The sequence below is a fragment of the Hemitrygon akajei genome, chromosome 25 (assembly GCF_048418815.1).
Source record: "Hemitrygon akajei chromosome 25, sHemAka1.3, whole genome shotgun sequence".
NCBI classification, from domain to species: Eukaryota; Metazoa; Chordata; class Chondrichthyes; order Myliobatiformes; family Dasyatidae; genus Hemitrygon; species Hemitrygon akajei.
The window spans coordinates 19,829,205-19,847,418 of record NC_133148.1 but is presented as its reverse complement, the minus strand read 5'-3'; the positions used below and the strand labels follow the sequence as shown (position 1 = coordinate 19,847,418).

Genomic DNA, 18,214 nt, shown 5'->3' with positions numbered 1-18,214 from the left:
ATATGGACTTTGACAATCTATTTACTTTGAACTCAATGCTCCCGCTTGAAGATCCGACAGTGGACCCCCCCAGCCTCGGAGCGGTCAGTGCGCATGCGCCTTCATGGTGCCGCAGTGCATCCTGGGTCAGGCCAGAGTCCGTGTCCGGGTGGAGACGGTCGAGTGTCGAGACTGTCCCGGAGACGCGTCCCGCCGAGTCGCTGCAGCTCGGGCCCGCTCGATCCCAGCTCCAGCCTCGAGGTCAGCTTCATCACCGATCCGAGTCACCATAAAGCTTCCGGAGGCCGCGACGGGCCGGATTGGGACTTTCAGCCGCAGTGTGTTCGGGATGGAGGTAACTGATTTACAAACCTCCCCTGCGCCAGCCCCGCCGTCACAAACTCCTGACTCCACAGACATGAACCCCTATCAGTGCCCCAACTGCGGGAAACGCTTCAAACGATTGAGCAATCTGATCGAACACCAGCGGGTTCACACCGGGGAGAAGCCGTTCAACTGCCCGGACTGCGGGAAGGGCTTCACGCAGTTATCCAACATGCTCACGCACCAGCGAGTTCACAGCGGGGAGAAGCCTTTCACCTGCTCCGATTGCGGGAAGAGCTTCGCCTTCCACTCCAACTTCGTGGTGCACCAGCGGATCCATACCGGAGAGAAACCGTTCACCTGCTCTGAGTGCGGGAAGGGGTTCACACAGTCATCGGAGCTGATGAAGCACCAGCGGGTTCACACCGGGGAGAAGCCGTTCTCTTGTACCGAGTGTAAGAAGGAGTTCCGTCGTTTATCCGCTCTGCAGAGCCACCGGAGGGTTCACACAGGGGAGAAGCCGTTCATCTGCACGGAGTGTGGCAAGGGATTCACTCAGTCATCTCACCTGAAGAGACACCATCGAGTTCACACTGGGGAGAGGCCGTTCACCTGCTCTGAGTGCGGGATGGCGTTCACGCAGTTATCCAACATGTTCACGCACCAGCGAGTTCACAGTGGGGAGAGGCCTTTCATCTGCCCTGTGTGTGGGAAGGGATTCACTCAGTCCTCTCACCTGATGACCCACCAGCGAAAGCACAGCGATGAGAAGCCGTTCATCTGCTCCGAGTGTGGTAAGGCATTCACTGATTCCTGTTACCTGTTGAGCCACCAGCAGATCCACACCGGGATGAAGCCGTTCACCTGCTCCGACTGTGGGAAGAGATTCACTTATTCATGTGACCTGCTGAAACACCAGCGGAACCACACCGACGAGAGGCCGTTCACCTGCTCCGAGTGTGGGAAGGGATTCACCCGTTCGTCTGAATTGTTAAAACACCAGCGGATTCACATGGCGGAGAAACCGTTCACCTGCTCCGAGTGTGGGAAGGGATTCACTCAACCATCTTACCTTTACAGACACCAGCGAGTTCACACAGGGGAGAAGCCGTTCGTCTGCTCTGAGTGCGGGAAGAGTTTTACTGTTATATATAACCTGCAGGCTCACCAGCGAGTTCACACGGGGGAGAAACCGTACACTTGCTCTGAGTGTGGGAAGAGTTTTACTGTTGTAAACAACCTGCAGCGTCACCAGCGAGTTCACACTGGAGAGAGGCCGTTCACCTGCTCCGAGTGTGGGAAGAGCTTTGCTCAGTCCTGTCACCTGATGATGCACCAGCGAACTCACACCGCGGAGAAACCGTTCAAATGCTCGGCGTGCGGGAAGGGATTCAGTCAAAGATCGTACCTGGTGGCGCACCAGCGAATTCACACCGGGGAGAAACCGTTCATCTGCTCCGAGTGCGGGAAGGGATTCAATCAACAGATCAGCCTGAAGAAACACATGCAAGTTCACACGGGGGAGAAGCTGTTCACCTGTTCCGAGTGTGGGGAGAAGTTCACTGGGTCATCAGACCTGGTGAAACACCAGCGAGTTCACACTCCGGACAAGGATTGAAAATGCCGTGTGTGGGATATATATCCACATGCAGAGAGACCTACACGGGGTGATGGAATCTGTATAATTGTTACTTTTCTCATAGTTTAACTTTCTTATGCTTGTTTGTATTTTTATATATTTATCTCTACATGTAATTGCTCTGTTGGTTACAGTTGCCTCCATGTTGTTTTCTGGAAACTTCTAACTTCTATTGGTGGCTACTGCGTTACTTGAAATTGGGTACCACAGTGCCACTGCCAGAGCCGGAAGCCTGTAAGATGGCAGAAGGAAGATCAGCTGATCTCTCCACTGATTCACAGTAAGCTTTTGGAATTGTTCACGATTTGGAGGCAAAGGGGATTTCTTACTGCTGTAGAACTAGTACAGGAACTCATGAGGACCATTAAGGCCTAAAACTATTCCCACGAGGAAAGCCACAGCCAGACTCAGCAACAACTGATCGAGGACTGTATTCAGAGATGGAGATTGCCTCCTCACACTGACTCTGACCAAGGAACACATTTCACTGGGAATGTTTATTGGGAATTATGACAACTGATGAAGATTGAATGGTCTTTCCATTGTCCACATCACCCAGAGTCATCAGGACAATCGAATGAATGATGGATTCATCAACAACGAAGGTTGTACCATGACCTATGGAGCTTCCTGTCATCCTGTGTAACATCAGAACAACCCCAAACAGGATAAAGTCCATTGGAGGTGGTAACAGGGTGACCCACGTCACTGCCGGGAGCTCTCCACCTCAGAGAGGCTGATAAACATATTATGGCAGAGAGTTTAATTAACTATTTTGTGAAGTTAACCCAAGATGTGCCGTCTGCTTCCCAACAGGTTTCTGCTGCTCGGAGTGATCAAACACCCGGATTCCTGCTGAGATTCCCGTACGGAACCACTGGGAGCTCAATGAGAGGGTCCTTAACGAACGTTGTTAATTACTAATTCAGATGTGAAAGTAAGTGAATTCACGCGAGTCACTGCGAGTAAGCTAGAGTGGTTCCTGACGAAGACAACAAGTGCTGTGGTGAATGTGCTGCCGACTCTGCTGGGCAACAGTGGGGGAAATCAGTGACCGGCCCAAAGACTTTGTACAGAGTCGATAACTACAGCTTATTATGTTGTTTATTCTAATATTATTTGTTGTTCTTACATCTTTACCAAGTTTCCCTGCTCAAAATGTGCCGATTCTCATGACGCAATGTGTACTTACGGGAATTTGCAATAATATGCTGAGACTGTTAATGTCTCTAGTTGTTGGGTTTGCCGATACCTTCCACAGACTTCAAAATATTCACTGATGCGAGGCATTGCCGCAGACCCAGAACCGATATGCAACCCTTATTAAAGTGTCCTGTTGTAACGGGATGGTGGTAGCCCCACGGCCAACCCTCCTCCGTTCACAGCCGCCCTCGTGTCCATCCACAGTGGAGTTGGGATAACTCTACACCTGTATCCAGTGTTCACGATAAAGCTATGAAACCTTTCCATGTGTTTACTATAAAAGCCACCTTTAACTTGAGTTCAGACGGTACCATTCCAGTAGGGCCGAGTTTTATGCAACCAGCTGCCATCCCTCTCCGATGTAAATGGCTCACATCTTGTTATTTGGGTTCTGTCTCTCCTTCAGACACTTTATCGTTACATCCTGACTCCAGAATAAACAAGATCTTGCAGAAAAAAATCACTTTCTATTAATTTTAGTCCCATAATGTGCTGTTACAGGCAATATCAGACAGGTTCAAAATATTGCCACAGTTTTAGAAAGAGTAAGCAATGACATCACCAGGCCCTTGCAGAAAGAAACAACTGACATAGTTGCCCCGTGAAGAATGGTTCTTCAAAAACACATGTCAACAGATCTCTGAACGGTCAGCGTGGGGTAACGTGCAGTTCTAGGCCAGGAGTGCTGTACTTACATCTTGTACCCGACAGATCTGACAAAACTGATTTGGCTGATTGAATGCATAAAGAAACAGCTACAATCCATTAGTCTGATGGGTGGGATTGTTTAACTGCATACAATTAAATTTAGGAGACTGGTGGGTTACTCAATATTTTATCAAATGGCCTGATATGCCAAAACATGATTTAAATAATTTTTATTTGTAAAATGACAATCAATAATAGAGGAGCACAAACTCATGTAAGTGTACTTTTTTACAAAGATAATCAATTTAACACTGAGATAATCCCATGAATACCCTTTTATATTTATATAAAGGGTGATTTTTTAAAAAAAAATATGTACTTAGGTTTCACGTCTTTTTCAGCCTCTGAATTTCCAGAAGTAATAATTTGGCACCGTAGTGTTGTGGCTAGCACAATGCGTTCTGTAGCAGCGAACTGAGTTCAATTCCTGCCACAGTCTGTATGGAATTTATATGTTCTTCCGTCACCGTGTGGGTTTCCTCCCACACTCTAAAGATGTACCGGTTGATAGGTTATTTGGATATTGTAAACTGTCCTGTGATTGGGCCAGGGTTAAATTGGGGGTTGCTGTGTGGCATGGCTCAATGGATCAATGTAAAATTGGGGAATTTAGAACGGGGTTTGGGGGAGTTGGGTTGGGCCGTATTTTCATGTAGTTTTAAATTTTTATGTTTGTTTGCATTCTTGTATAGTTTCCGATAACATAGTTGTTCAGTGTATTTCTAGTCTTTACAGTTGCCTCTTTATATTTTCTGGAAATTTTCTAGTTCCAATGGTGGGTATCGCATTATTTGGATAGGTGCTAGCTTATTGATTAAGCAATGGAATTTAGATGAAATGCTCACTATCGGTAGTCTGGTATAAGAAAACCACACCACCTTTTGTTATTTTTTTCTTTTCCCTTCTTTGCCTTTCATAGTCAGCACAGAAACAGGCCATTCAGCCCATCTAGCCCATGCCACAGCCATTTAAATTGCCTAGTCCCATCAACCTGCACTGTGACCATACCCATCAATACCCCAATTATCCAGGTACCTATCCAAACTTTGCTTAAACGTTGAAATTGAGCTCACATGCACCACTTGTGCTGGCAGCTCATTCCACACTCTCACAAACCTCTGACTGAAGAAGTTTGCCATCATGTCCCCCTTAAACTTCTCACCTTTTACACTTAAAAAATTTTTTTAATTGAATTTTCAAATAGGTTACAGAAAGAAAAAAAATTATCAACCCTTCCCCCCTCCCCTTAACCCCTCCCCCCTTAACCCTTCCCTCTCCCTGTAGAAAAAAAAGAAGAAAAAAGAAAGAAAGAAAGAATACCTGGATATCGGAAGATCCCCACATGCTCCATGGAGTTCATAATAGCTTTAATATGTATATTTATTTCTTTCCCCAGATAACCAATAATTTTATCTTCGGAGCACCTATATATTTAATCGTATTTTTTGTAAATAAGGGTGCCAAATTTTCAGAAATATTTCATATTTATCTCTTAAATTATAAGTAATTTTTTCAAGTGGAATGCAGCTAAAAATTCCATTCTTTCAACGATCTATACTTAAGAATGACTCCGATTTCCAAGTAGCTGCAATAGCCTTTTTGGCTACTGCCAATGCAATTTTCATGAATTCTTTCTGGTATTTATTCAATTTGGATTTTGATTTTATCTCTTCAATATTGCCTAGTAAAAATAATATTGGATTATGTGGAAGTTATATTCCAATAATTTGTTCCAGTAAAACTCTTAAATTTGTCCAAAAAGGTTGAATTTTAGAACAAGACCAAGTACAGTGTAAAAAAGTACTAATTTCTTGATTACATCGAAAACATTGATCAGATAAATTTGAGTTTAATCTATTTACTTTTTGTGGTGTAATATATATTTGATGTAAAAAGTTATATTGTACTAATCTTAGTCGAACATTTATTGTATTTGTCATACTGTCAAGACATAAGCTTGACCAACTTGTTTCATCAATTTTAATATTCAAATCAGTTTCCCATTTTTGTCTTGACTTATGAATTCCTTGTTTAATTGCCTGTTTTTGAATCAAATTATACATACCAGAAATATTTTTTTTAGTTTTTCCTTTATGAATTAAATTTTCTATTTCATTAGGTTTCAGCAATAACATTGTTTGACCCAGTTCATCTCTTAAATAAGCCCTTAATTGGAAATAACAGAAAAGAGTGTTATTTGATATTTTATATTTATTCTTTAATTGGTCAAATGACATTAATATATCTCCTTCAAAACAGTCTCTTATATATCTAATCCCTTTGTGAAACCAGTTATATAAAAGTTGATTATCCATTGTAAAAGGGATAAGTTTATTTTGAATTAAAGGTCTCTTTGCTAATAAAGATTTCTTTATCTCATCATCAACATTTATCTTATTCCATAAATCAATCAAATGTTTTAGTATAGGAGATTCATTCTTTTCCCGTATCCATTTAGATTCCCATTTATATATAAAATCTTCTGGTATATTTTCTCCTATTTTGCCTAATTCTATTCTAATCCATACCGGTTTATCTTCATCAAAAAAAGATGCAATAAATCTAAGTTGATTTGCTTTGTAATAATTCTTAAAATTTGGTAATTATAACCCTCCTAGGTCAAATTTCCATGTCAATTTTTCCAACGATATTCTTGACATTTTGCCTTTCTAAAGGAATTTCCTCACACATTTATTTAACTCTTGAAAAAATTTCTGCGGTAATTGTATTGGTAATGTTTGGAATAAATATTGTAATCTAGGGAATATATTCATTTTTATAGCATTGACTCTACCTATTAATGTTGTTGGTAACATCATCCATTTATCAAGATCCTCTTGAATTTTTTTCAATAATGGCAAATAATTTAATTTATATAAATTCTTTATATCATTATCAACTCTTATACGTAAATACTTTATACCATTTATCAGCCATCTAAATTGAGTTATTAATCGACATTGACTATAATCTCCTTTAGTAAGGGGTAGAATTTCACTTTTATCCTAATTTATTTTGTACCCTGATATTTTCCCATATTCTTCCAATCTAGAAGATAACTTATGCAACGAATGTAATGGGTTAGTTAACTAAATCAGATCATCAGCAAATAAGTTAATCTTATATTCCTCCTGATTAACTCTCAAACCCATAATATGAGTCAATTCTAATTAATTCAGCTAATGGTTCTATCGCCAACACAAATAAAGCAGGTGATAATGGACAACCTTGTCTAATTGACCTTGTTAACTGAAATGATGTTGAAATTTGGCCATTTGTCACCACTTTAGCTTTGGGGTTAGTATTTAAGGTTTTAATCCATTTTATAAAAGATACCCCTAATCCATATTTTTCCAATACCTTAAATAAAAAATCCCATTCCACCAAATGCTTTTTCTGCATCCAAAGCAATTGCCACACTCATTTCTTCCCTCTTTTGTGCCAAATGAATTATGCTAAGTAACTGAGTTACATTATCTGCCGATTGTCTATTTTTAATAAATCCTGTTTGGTCCATGTGTATTAATTTTGGTAAGTATTTAGATAATCTGTTAAATCAAATCTTTGCTATTATTTTATAGTCCATGTTCAACAAAGAAATAGGTCTATATGATGTTGGCTTTAAAAGATCTCTGTCTTTTTTTGGCAATACTATTAAAATAGCTGTCGAAAAAGATTCTGGAAGTTTATGCATTCTTTCCGCTTGGTGTATTAGCTCCATAAAAGGAGGAATTAATAAATCTTTAAACGTTTTGTAAAATTCAGGCGGAAAACCATCTTCTGGAGATTTATTACTCTGAAGTGATCCTAGAGCTTCTTCGACTTCTTTTAATGTAAAAGGCACATCTAATCCCTTCTGTTCTTCTGAATTCAATTTTGGGAGTTATTTGTGATAAAAACCTTTCTATCTCAACAATATTGTTTTGTGATTTTGATTGATACAATTCAGAATAAAAAATTTTTAAAGTTTCATTGATTTCTAAAGGTTTATAAGTAATTTTATTTACACTTGTTCTAATTGCATTTATTGTTTTGGAAGCCTGGTCTGTTTTTAACTGCCAAGCAAGAATCTTGTGTGATCTTTCACCTAGTTCATAATATCTCTGTTTAGTTCTCATAATTGTTTTTTCTGTTCGGTATGTCTGAAGTGTATTGTATTGTAGCTTCTTATTAATAAGTTGTCTTTGTTTTTCTTCTGTCATATATCTTTGAGATTCTTTTTCTAATTTTGTAATCTCTTTTTCCAATTGATCTATTTCTACTATATATTCCTTCTTAATTTTAGAAGTATAACTTATTATCTGGCCTCTCAAATATGCCTTCATTGCTTCCCATAATATAAATTTATCATCAACTGAATGTGAGTTTGTATCTAAAAAAAAACAATCTGTTTTTTTCATAAAATCACAAAAATCTTAATGTTTTAATAATATTGAATTAGATCTCCATCTGTAAATCGATTCCTCCTTATCCATCATTATCATTGTCATTATCAAGGGGGAATGATCTGACAATATTCTTGCTTTATATTCCATATTTTTCACTGTATAGTAAGAAAAAATCTATCCTTGAATAAGTTTTATGTCTATTTGAATAAAATGAATAATCTCTTTTTCTTGGGTTAATTCTTCTCCATGTATCAAAATTTAAATCTTTCATCAATGATAAAGTTAATTTTGCTACTTTTGGTTTTGTAACAACCTTTGCTGATCTATCTAAAACTGGGTCTAAACAAAAGTTAAAGTCTCCACCTATTAGTATTTTATCGTGTGCGTCAGCCAAATTCAGAAAAGCCTCCTGTATAAATTTTACATCGTTTTCATTTGGTGCATAAATATTCATAAGAGTCCATAGTTCTGAAAAGATTTGGCAATGTATAATTACATATCTTCCCGCAGAATCAATTAATACATTTTGTATTTTAATTGGTAAAGTTTTGTTGACCAAAATTGCAACTCCCCTCGCTTTTGAATTAAATGAAACTGCTATAACATTTCTGACCCAATCTCTCTTTAATTTCTGATGTTCTATCTGTTAAATGTGTTTCTTGTATAAAAGCTATATCTGTTTTCATTTTCTTAATGTATGTTAAAATTCTTTTTCTTTTCACCGGTCCATTAAGCCCATTAACATTAAAACTTTAAAAAAATCAGTAAAGTAGTCATTATTTTTAACGGGGTTACTCCAGTCTAATTGCGGTTAGTCAGAGGCTTTTTCTCAGGGCTGAAATGGCTGCCACAAGAGGGCACAGGTTTAAGTTGCTTGGGAGTACATACAGAGGAGATGTCAGGGGTAAGTTTTTCATGCAGAGAGTGGTGAGTGCGTGGAATGGGCTGTCGGTAACGGTGGTGGAGGCGGATACGATAGGGTCTGTTAAGAGACTTTTGGATAGGTACATGGAGCTTAGAAAACTAGAGGACTACGGGTAACCCTGGGTAATTTCTAAGGTAGGGACGTGTTTGGCACAGCTTTGTGGGCTGCAGGGTCTGTATTGTGCTGTGGGTTTTCTATGTTTCTATCCCATCTCCTGTACACATGTACAAAAATACATTGATTTTTTGCAGGCCAATGTGCCAAAAACTTTCTTTACAACGCTATCTACCTGTGATGCCACCATTAATGAATTAAAAATCTCTATTCCCAGATCCCTCTGTTCTACCGTACTCCTCGGTGCCGTCCCACTCCCCTACCGTAGCTGGTCCTACCGAAGTGCACAATCTCACACTTGCCTGCATTAAAATCCGTTTGCCACCCTTTCCCCCTCGTTTCCTTTGTTCATGTAACACTTTACAAAACAATCGTAAGCAACCAGTTTCATGCCTCGTTCTCGACCTCTGAAGAACCTGGATTGCAAAAGCACCAGCATCCGGATGCCAGGTAGAGATGACCCTGGAATGAACCCTGTTGATTAAGAAAAGAACCATTTCCTTCAATTAAACCCTATAACTGTGATGGAGTTTGATATTCTGAAATCTGCACCAACTAAAGAAGTTCTGTTTAAAGTACTTTTGTCTCTGAAGTGTTTCACGTCTCCCCGGTACAGAACGTGTACAGTGCAAGGACCAGTCATTCAGCCCAGCTGTACCCACAATGTGAAAAACCTGGGACCTCACTTCCTGCCAGAATTTCTGCCCCACAAATGTCCCCTAGCGGCTCCTCCCGCTGGAATGTTGTTGCATCTTATGCTACATTGTTGCAGCTTCCTAACGGACAAACAACCTCACGATATTCCTGAATAAATATGTCACAAAGATCCCCACCTTCAGGGCTTCACCATCATCTTCCAGTTACTGTTGGGCAGGAGATACCAGAAAGCTGAAGTCCCACCAGTATAGCAACACAAGAACCACTTTACACTAAAATTGACCAGATTGTGCTAATTGTGTTGTTTCTTGTAAAAAATGTTTTCCTTGTGAATGCTGCTTATCCGATTCTAAGAGCCTGCGATGCTGCTGCAAGGTTTTCATTGCCCCCGTGCATACATGCACTGGTGCAGGTGACAATAATCTCAACTTTGTCTTTGACAAATGTAAGGATAGGAAGAGCACAGATTTATGTCCACTTCTGGATCATTTTTCTCAGACATCTCGGGTCAGGAGACAGTGTGATGACTTTCCAATCATTTGTCACTTACCCACTCCTAACACTGAAAGACAGGACAACTTGACACAAAGGTCTGGGGAATGTACAACACAGGATTAGTCTAACACGGGTACCGGCTGTGATTGGTGTGAAGTCTCAGAGCAGAGTGAGGACCCATTGGGTGTCTACTCAGGGAAACAGGGTGAGGAGCCAGAGAGAGATCAGTACAGTGGTGGGGTGGAGCCTGGCCAGTTGACTGACCATTCAGACAGACATACTTTATTGATCCCGAGGGAAATTGGATTTCATTACAGTCGCACCAGCCAAGAATAGTGTAGACATATAGCAATATAAAACCATAGACAATTAAACAATAATAAGTAAATTATTCCAAGTGGAAATAAGTCCAGGACCAGCCTATTGGCTCAGGGTGTCTGACACTCCGAGGGAGGAGTTGTAAAGTTTGATGGCCACAGGCAGGAATGACTTCCTATGACGCTCAGTGTTACATCTTGGTGGAATGAGTCTCTGGCTGAACGTACTCCTGTGCCTAACCAGTACATTATGGAGTGGATGGGAGTCATTGTCCAAGATGGCATGCAACTTGGACAGCATCCTCTTTTCAGACACCACTGTCAGAGAGTCCAGTTCCACCCCCACAACATCACTGACATTACGAATGAGTTTGTTGATTCTGTTGGAGTCTGCTACCCTCAGCCTGCTGCCCCAGGACACAACAGCAAACATGATAGCACTGGCCACCACAGACTCGTAGAACATCCTCAACATTGTCCGGCAGATGTTAAAGGACCTCAGTCGTGGGCAAAGTACTGGAGAGTTTAACATCGGTAGCTGAGCGAAGGGCACTGAGTAGGCTACGGTCAATTATGGAAAACTCTGAACATCCTCTACATAGCACCATCCAGAGACAGAGAAGCAGTTTCAGCGACAGGTTGCTATCGATGCAATGCTCCTCAGACAGGATGAAGAGGTCAATACTCCCCAATGCCATTAGGCTTTACAATTCAACCGCCAGGACTTAAGAACTTTTTAAAAGCTATTATTAATGCTTTTTGAGACGGTGATTTAGATGCATATCATATTCTTTACTGAGTTAAGTATTGTATGTAATTAGTTTTGCTACAACAAGTGTATGGGACATTGGAAAAAAAGTTGAATTTCCCCATGGGGATGAATAAAGTATCTATCTATCTATCTATCTATCTATCTATCTATCTATCTATCTATCTATCCTCAGGAAGTAGAGAAGAGAATAGTGACCACAACTCCTTGACTTTCAGGATAAGGTAGTCTTTATGGGAGGGTTTCAAATTGGAGAAGGGCAAAATATGAGGCCATTAGGCAGGAACTAAGAAGTGTTAAATGGGAACACCTTTCTTTTAGCAAGTTTACATCAGACAAGCATTTAAACATCAATTGCACAGAGCATAGGAAAGGCATGTTCCTGTTAGAAGGAAGGACGGGAATGGAAAAATAAAATAACCTTGGATGTCCAGAGAGGTGATGAATTTAGTCGAGAAGAAAAAGGAAAAATATATCAAGGTTTGGAAACCAGGATCAATCAAAACAACTGAGGAGTATAAGGGAACAAGCAAAGAACTAAAGAAGGGAGATGGGAGAGCCAGAAATGGCCAGAAAAAGGCCTTGGCTAGTAAGGTTAATTTGAAACCTAATTCGTCCAACTATACATCGAGAGTAAAAGGATACTTAGGGAGAGGGTGGACCTCTCAAGCATTAAGAGGAGAACATTTGCTCTGATACAGAGAATTTGAGTGAGATACTTAAATGAGTACTTTGATTCAATGTGTAATAAGGTAAATGATGTGGTGGACCAGAAGATCAGTGATCTCTTCACATTTATGAGTGCGTTAATATGTTAGGACGTTTAGAGGTCAAGGAGGAGGAAGCATTGGGCTTTCTAATGAGTATTAAGTGGATAAGTCTCCAGGGCTTGATTGGATATAGCCCAGGTTATTGAAGAAAACAAGAGATGAGATTTTCTGGGCCCTTGACTATTAACTTTGTGCCCTCTCTAGGTGCAGGAGAGGTTCCAGAGGACTGGCAAGTGGCTAATATTTTACCTCTGTTTAAGAAGGGAACAAGGGAAAATCCTGGGAGCTATAGACCGGTGAGCTCACGTCAGCTGCTGGGAAATTTCTGGAGAAGGTTCTTGGGGAGAGGTTATAGAGAGAGTCTGCATGGATTTTAGTAAGGTATGATTGCAAAACCCCTGATGGGAGGCTAATCCAGAAGGTTAAGATCCATGAGATCTGCGGTGAATGGGCTGTTTGGATTCTGATCTTGCTTCTACATAGAAAACAGAGGGTAGTGATTGAAGGGACTTATTCAGGCTGGAGGTCTGTAATTAGTGGTGTTCCTCAGGGATCTGTGCTGGGACCCCTGCTGCTTGTGATGTATATACAATGATTGATAAGTTTGTGGTGTGAGGTAGAAGGAGTCAATTTTAGAAAGCCTAGCACATTTATTTTTCAACATGTACACACTTAGTCCAGCTTGTAGAAGTGGTCCACAGCAGGGGTTTATTGATAAGTTTGTGGCCTAAGGTAGAAAGACATGAGTTATTAACTTCAAACTTTTTGCATTATCACTCAAAGAGTTTAACTACACGTGCATGTAACGATAGTGTCTCGGAACTCCAGTTGATCCACAGCAGGGGTGATTGATAAGTTCGGGCCTAAGGTGGAAGGAGATGAGTTATACAGCTCTGGTTACATGTACATGCAGTTCAACACTTTGAGTAATGGTGCAGAAAGTTTGAAGTTAATAACTCATCTCCTTCTACCTTAGGCCACAAACTTATTAATCACCCCGATGAGTTATTAACTTCAATCTTTCATTCTGGACTGGCTAGGGTAGCGGTCCTTGTGGATGATACCAAGATTGGGGGAGTTGTGCACAGCGTAGAGAACTGGCAAAGAATACAGTGTGATATACTTCAGTTGCAGGTCTGGGTTGAGAAATGGCTGCTGGATAAATGTGAGGTGGTGCACCTTGGTAGGGAAAATGCAGGGTCACTGTAAACTATTAAGGGCAAGATCGTTAACAGCATTGCTGAGCTGAGAGATCTTGGGATCCAAGCACATACCTCCTTGAAAGTGACTACAAAGGTCGTTAAGGTGGTTCAGAATGCTTATGGAATGCTTGTTTTTATTCGCTGAAGCGTGGTGTTCAAAAGTCAGTGAGTTTTGTCGGAACTTTACAAAACTTTGGCTGGGCCACGTCTGGATTATTGCATACAGCAGTAGTGGCCCCACGATAGGAAGGATGTCGAGGCTTTGGCGGGGGTGCAGAACAGGTTGCTGTTTGCTTTAGGGTACATGTGCTGTCACGAGATGCTGGATAAACTTCGATTGCTTTCTCGGGAGTGCCGGAGGCTGAGGAGAGATCTGGTAGAGGTTTGCAAGATCATGAGAGGACAGGAAGTATTTGTTTCCCAGGTTTGTCAAATACCAGAGGGCATGCACAGAAGGTGAGAGAGGGATGTGGGGGATAATTTTTTACTCAGAGAGTCATGGATGCCTGGAATTCGCATCCTGATACGGCGGTAGACACAAATACATGAGAGGCTTTTAAGAGGTGTTGAGATAAGCCAATGGGTGTGAGGAAGATGGAGGGATCCGGACATGGTGCAGGTAGGAGAGAGTCCTGTTTGGGGGTTTCTGATTGGCTTTGTAGCTGGTTTGGCCCATCATTGCGGGCCGAATGGCCTGTTCCTGTGCTGTACTGTTCTGTGATTTATGAATTGATATTTCTACAGAAATTTGTATTGCCAGTGTAGACAAATAACGAGCTTGTTGACATATAACAATGAGAGGAAGTGACGAGAGATCAGTGAGGCATTAAACACAGGCCGGCAACAAGAGTTGACAGAATGACAAACAGTCTATACGACACGTTACAGTGACAACTCTCCTTCACAGAGCATTATGGAAACGGCTGGGCATTGAAGGACACGACCATATTTCATGTATTTCTGACACAAAACAACACATTTCTCGACATATATCAGTGATAATAAACCTGATTCTGATATTGGAAGCTCATTAGGTTAAATGGATGATGCACCATCAATAACTCTCTGAGACGGGGGGCGAGATATCGGCATTTATTGACCGGAAGAAAGAACAAGCAGTAATTGACCACCATGCTACATCCTGGAGACTGAGAGGCCGGGCTCAGGCCCCAATCGCCTTTATACCGGGGTCTGTGGGGGGAGCCACGGTCAGTGGGAGGAGCCACAGGAGCAGTCAGCAGGGAGGCGTGTCCAGACAGGTATATGTAGTTCACCACAATGGATTCATTGTTTCCTCCCATTCAGTGGTCCCACCAGTGAGAACACCTCAGCATCTGTTCTGTTATGGAGCAACCACCACCAGCAGCAGGTCCCGTGTCTCAATAAGGTCACCCCCTCCTTGTAGACTCCGAACAACACAGACCCGAACTACTTGTCCACTCTCGCTAGGTCAGAGGTCTGCATTCCCCAGACCTTTGTGTCCTTGCCCTGTCTTTCGGTGTTAGGGGTGGTAAATTGAGAAATGTTTGGAAATCCATCACATTCTCTCCTGACTTCAGATGTTTGAGAAAAATGATCCAGAAATGGACATCAATCTGTGCTCTTCCTATCCTCAGGTTTGTCAAAGACGAAGTCGAGATTATTGCCGCCTGCACCAGCGCATGTATGCACGGGGGCAATGAAAACCTTGCAGCAGCTCACAGGCTCACAGAATCGGATAAGCAGCATTCACAAAGAAAACATTTTTTACAAGAAACAACACAATGAGCACAATAGAGTACATTTTAATGTGAAGTCTTTCTGGCGGTGCTAAACTGCTAACTGAGAGAAGGTGGGGATTTTGGTCACAGATTTATTCTGAAATATCGTGAGATAGTCTGTCAATTAGAAAGTTGCAGCAATGCAGCAAAAGATGCAATGGCATTCCAGCGGGAGGAGCTGCGAGGGGACAGTTGTGGAGCAGAAACTCTGGCAGGAAGTGAGGTCCCAGGCTACCGCTGGACTGAATGGCTGGACTTTCCACCGTACATGTTCTGCACTGGGGAGACGGTTACGAACCCGCAGGTTTCCTTTACTGTGGACTGTCACTTTAAGAGAATGTGTAAGTGAGGCGGGGCTATGACGTCAGTCGCAGGCTGAAATGGTTTGCTTCAGGGAGAGAGAGAGAGAGGGAGATAGAGAACGAGAGATAGATAGAGAAAGAGAGAGAGCGAGAGAAAGAGAGAGGGAGGGAGGGAGACAGAGGCAGAGAGAGAGGGAGAGCGAGAGGGGGGAGAGAGAGGGAGAGAGAGAGCGAGAGAGAAGGAGAGCGAGAGAGGGGAGAGAGGGAGAGAGAGAGCGAGAGAGAGAAGGAGAGAGAGAGGGAGAGCGAGTGAGAGAAGGAGAGAGAGAGGGAGAGCGAGAGAGACGGGGAGAGAGGGAGAGGGAGAGACAGGGGGAGAGAGAGAGAGGGAGAGAAAGAGGGAGAGCGAGAGAGAGAGAGGGAGGGGGGAAGAGAGAGGGAGAGAGAGAGACAGACAGACAGACAGAGAGCGCGAGCGAGCGAGACTGGGGAAGCCGGTCGCTTCAGCTTGTCGCAGCTGGGGTCTGGAACTCTCCTCTGCCCACAAGGGTGGGTTGATTATCGATCCAGTGCACATCGAATGTGTGGCTGTCACCTCCTATCATCCATCGGATTGGATTTTTTGGGATATCCTGTGGAGCCCACTTCTGTGTTAACCCTTGCCTGGGTGTGTGGTGTGGTATCCCTGTGACAGGTCACTTTCGGTGATAATTCGTGTGGGGATTCGGAACGGCTGGACGGAGGATCCTCGACAGCTGATATTTAGTCTTCCCATGGTGGAACCTGTGGATCGCGACGTAATTACCTTCTCTCTACATTTACCCTGGGTTACAAATACCTCTCCCATCATTTATTTCGTGAATTACTGATCTCTCAGTTACCAGTTTAGCAACACCAGAATGACTTCACACTACACAGGTCGACAAGGTGGTTCAGAATGCTTATGGAATGCTTGTTTTTATTAGCTGAGACGTGGTGTTCAAAAGTCAGTAATTGTCGCAACTTTACAAAACTTTGGCTGGGCCACGTCTGGATTATTGCATACAGCAGTAGTGGCCCCACGATAGGAAGGATGTCGAGGCTTTGGCGGGGGTGCAGAACAGGTTGCTGTTTGCTTTAGAGTACATGTGCTGTCACGAGATGCTGGATAAACTTCGATTGCTTTCTCGGGAGTGCCGGAGGCTGAGGAGAGATCTGGTAGAGGTTTGCAAGATCATGAGAGGACAGGAAGTATTTGTTTCCCAGGTTTGTCAAATACCAGAGGGCATGCACAGAAGGTGAGAGAGGGATGTGGGGGATAATTTTTTACTCAGAGAGTCATGGATGCCTGGAATTCGCATCCTAATATGGCGGTAGACACAACTACATGAGAGGCTTTTAAGAGGTGTTGAGATAAGCCAATGGGTGTGAGGAAGATGGAGGGATCCGGGCATGGTGCAGGTAGGAGAGAGTCCTGTTTGGGGGTTTCTGATTGGCTTTGTAGCTGGTTTGGCCCAACACTGTGGGCCGAATGGCCTGTTCCTGTGCTGTACTGTTCTGTGTTTTATGAATTGATATTTCTACAGAAATTTGTATTGCCAGTGTAGACAAATAACGAGCTTGTTGACATATAACAATGAGAGGAAGTGACGAGAGATCAGCGAGGCATTAAACACAGACCGGCATCAAGAGTTGACAGAATGACAAACAGTCTATACGACACGTTACAGTGACAACTCTCCTTCACAGAGCATTATGGAAACGGCTGGGCATTGAAGGACACGACAACAGCTTCTTACATTACAACACGTGAGAACAAAACCTGGCACCGAAAGGGCATTACCCTGACTGCAGCGGGAGAACAAATGGTGTTGCCAGGAGATCCCACAAGAGGAGCAGGTGTCAGCCACCCTCCTCCACCGTTCGGTGTGATCTCCCTCAGTCCTTTTCGCCTCCCCTGTCTCAGACCCCCATCGCCTTCCTTCCCCGTATCTTCCAGTTTTCCACCTCCCACCTTGAATCCAACCCCACGAAACCCCCAGGGACAGCGAACTCTGCTGATCCAGCACCCTCGGTGAGTAGAGATTGCTGTGCATCGTCGCTGGGATCTCCGCCACCCAGGACATAAGCTCTTCTCATTTGTACCATTTGGGAGAAGCTAAAGCCTGAAGACCCACCATCAACGTTTTGGGGACAGTTTCTACCCCTTCACCATCGAATTTCTGAGTAGTGTGTGATTTTCGCTCTTCTTGCAGTACTTATCGAATTTAAATCCCGTGTATCTATCTCATATTGTAACACGGATTATAACTTCATGTACTTCTGCCACAAAACAACACATTTCACTACCTATATCAATGAAAATAAACCTGATTCAGACATTGCAAATTTATTTGGGAATATCGTGACGTAGTTTGTCAATCAGAAAGTTGCAACAATGTAGCATACGATCCAGTAACGTCCTGGCGGGAGGAACCGCTAGGGGACAGTTTTGCAGAAGAAACTCCGGCAGGAAGTGAGGTCCCAGGCTTTTCCCACCGGGCTGAATGACTGGTCTTTGCACTGTACACGTTCTGTACCGGGGAGACGTGAAACACTTCAGAGGCAAAAATACTTCAAACGGAACTTCTTTGGTTGGTGTAGATTTCAGAATATCAAACTCCATCACAGTTATAGGGTTTAA

General features: G+C 42.6%; 1 protein-coding gene across 1 annotated transcript in view; it reads left to right on the top strand.

The window, feature by feature from the left end:
• The window catches only part of LOC140716245 (uncharacterized), a 52,539-nt gene extending 44,714 nt beyond the window's left edge, over window positions 1-7,825 (top strand). The window contains exon 6 of the mRNA XM_073028856.1: window positions 52-7,825. Coding sequence (XP_072884957.1) covers window positions 52-1,921 — 1,870 coding nt within the window. The 3' untranslated portion in view covers window positions 1,922-7,825. The remainder of the gene's footprint in view (window positions 1-51) is intronic.
• Window positions 7,826-18,214: the final 10,389 nt, after the last annotated feature.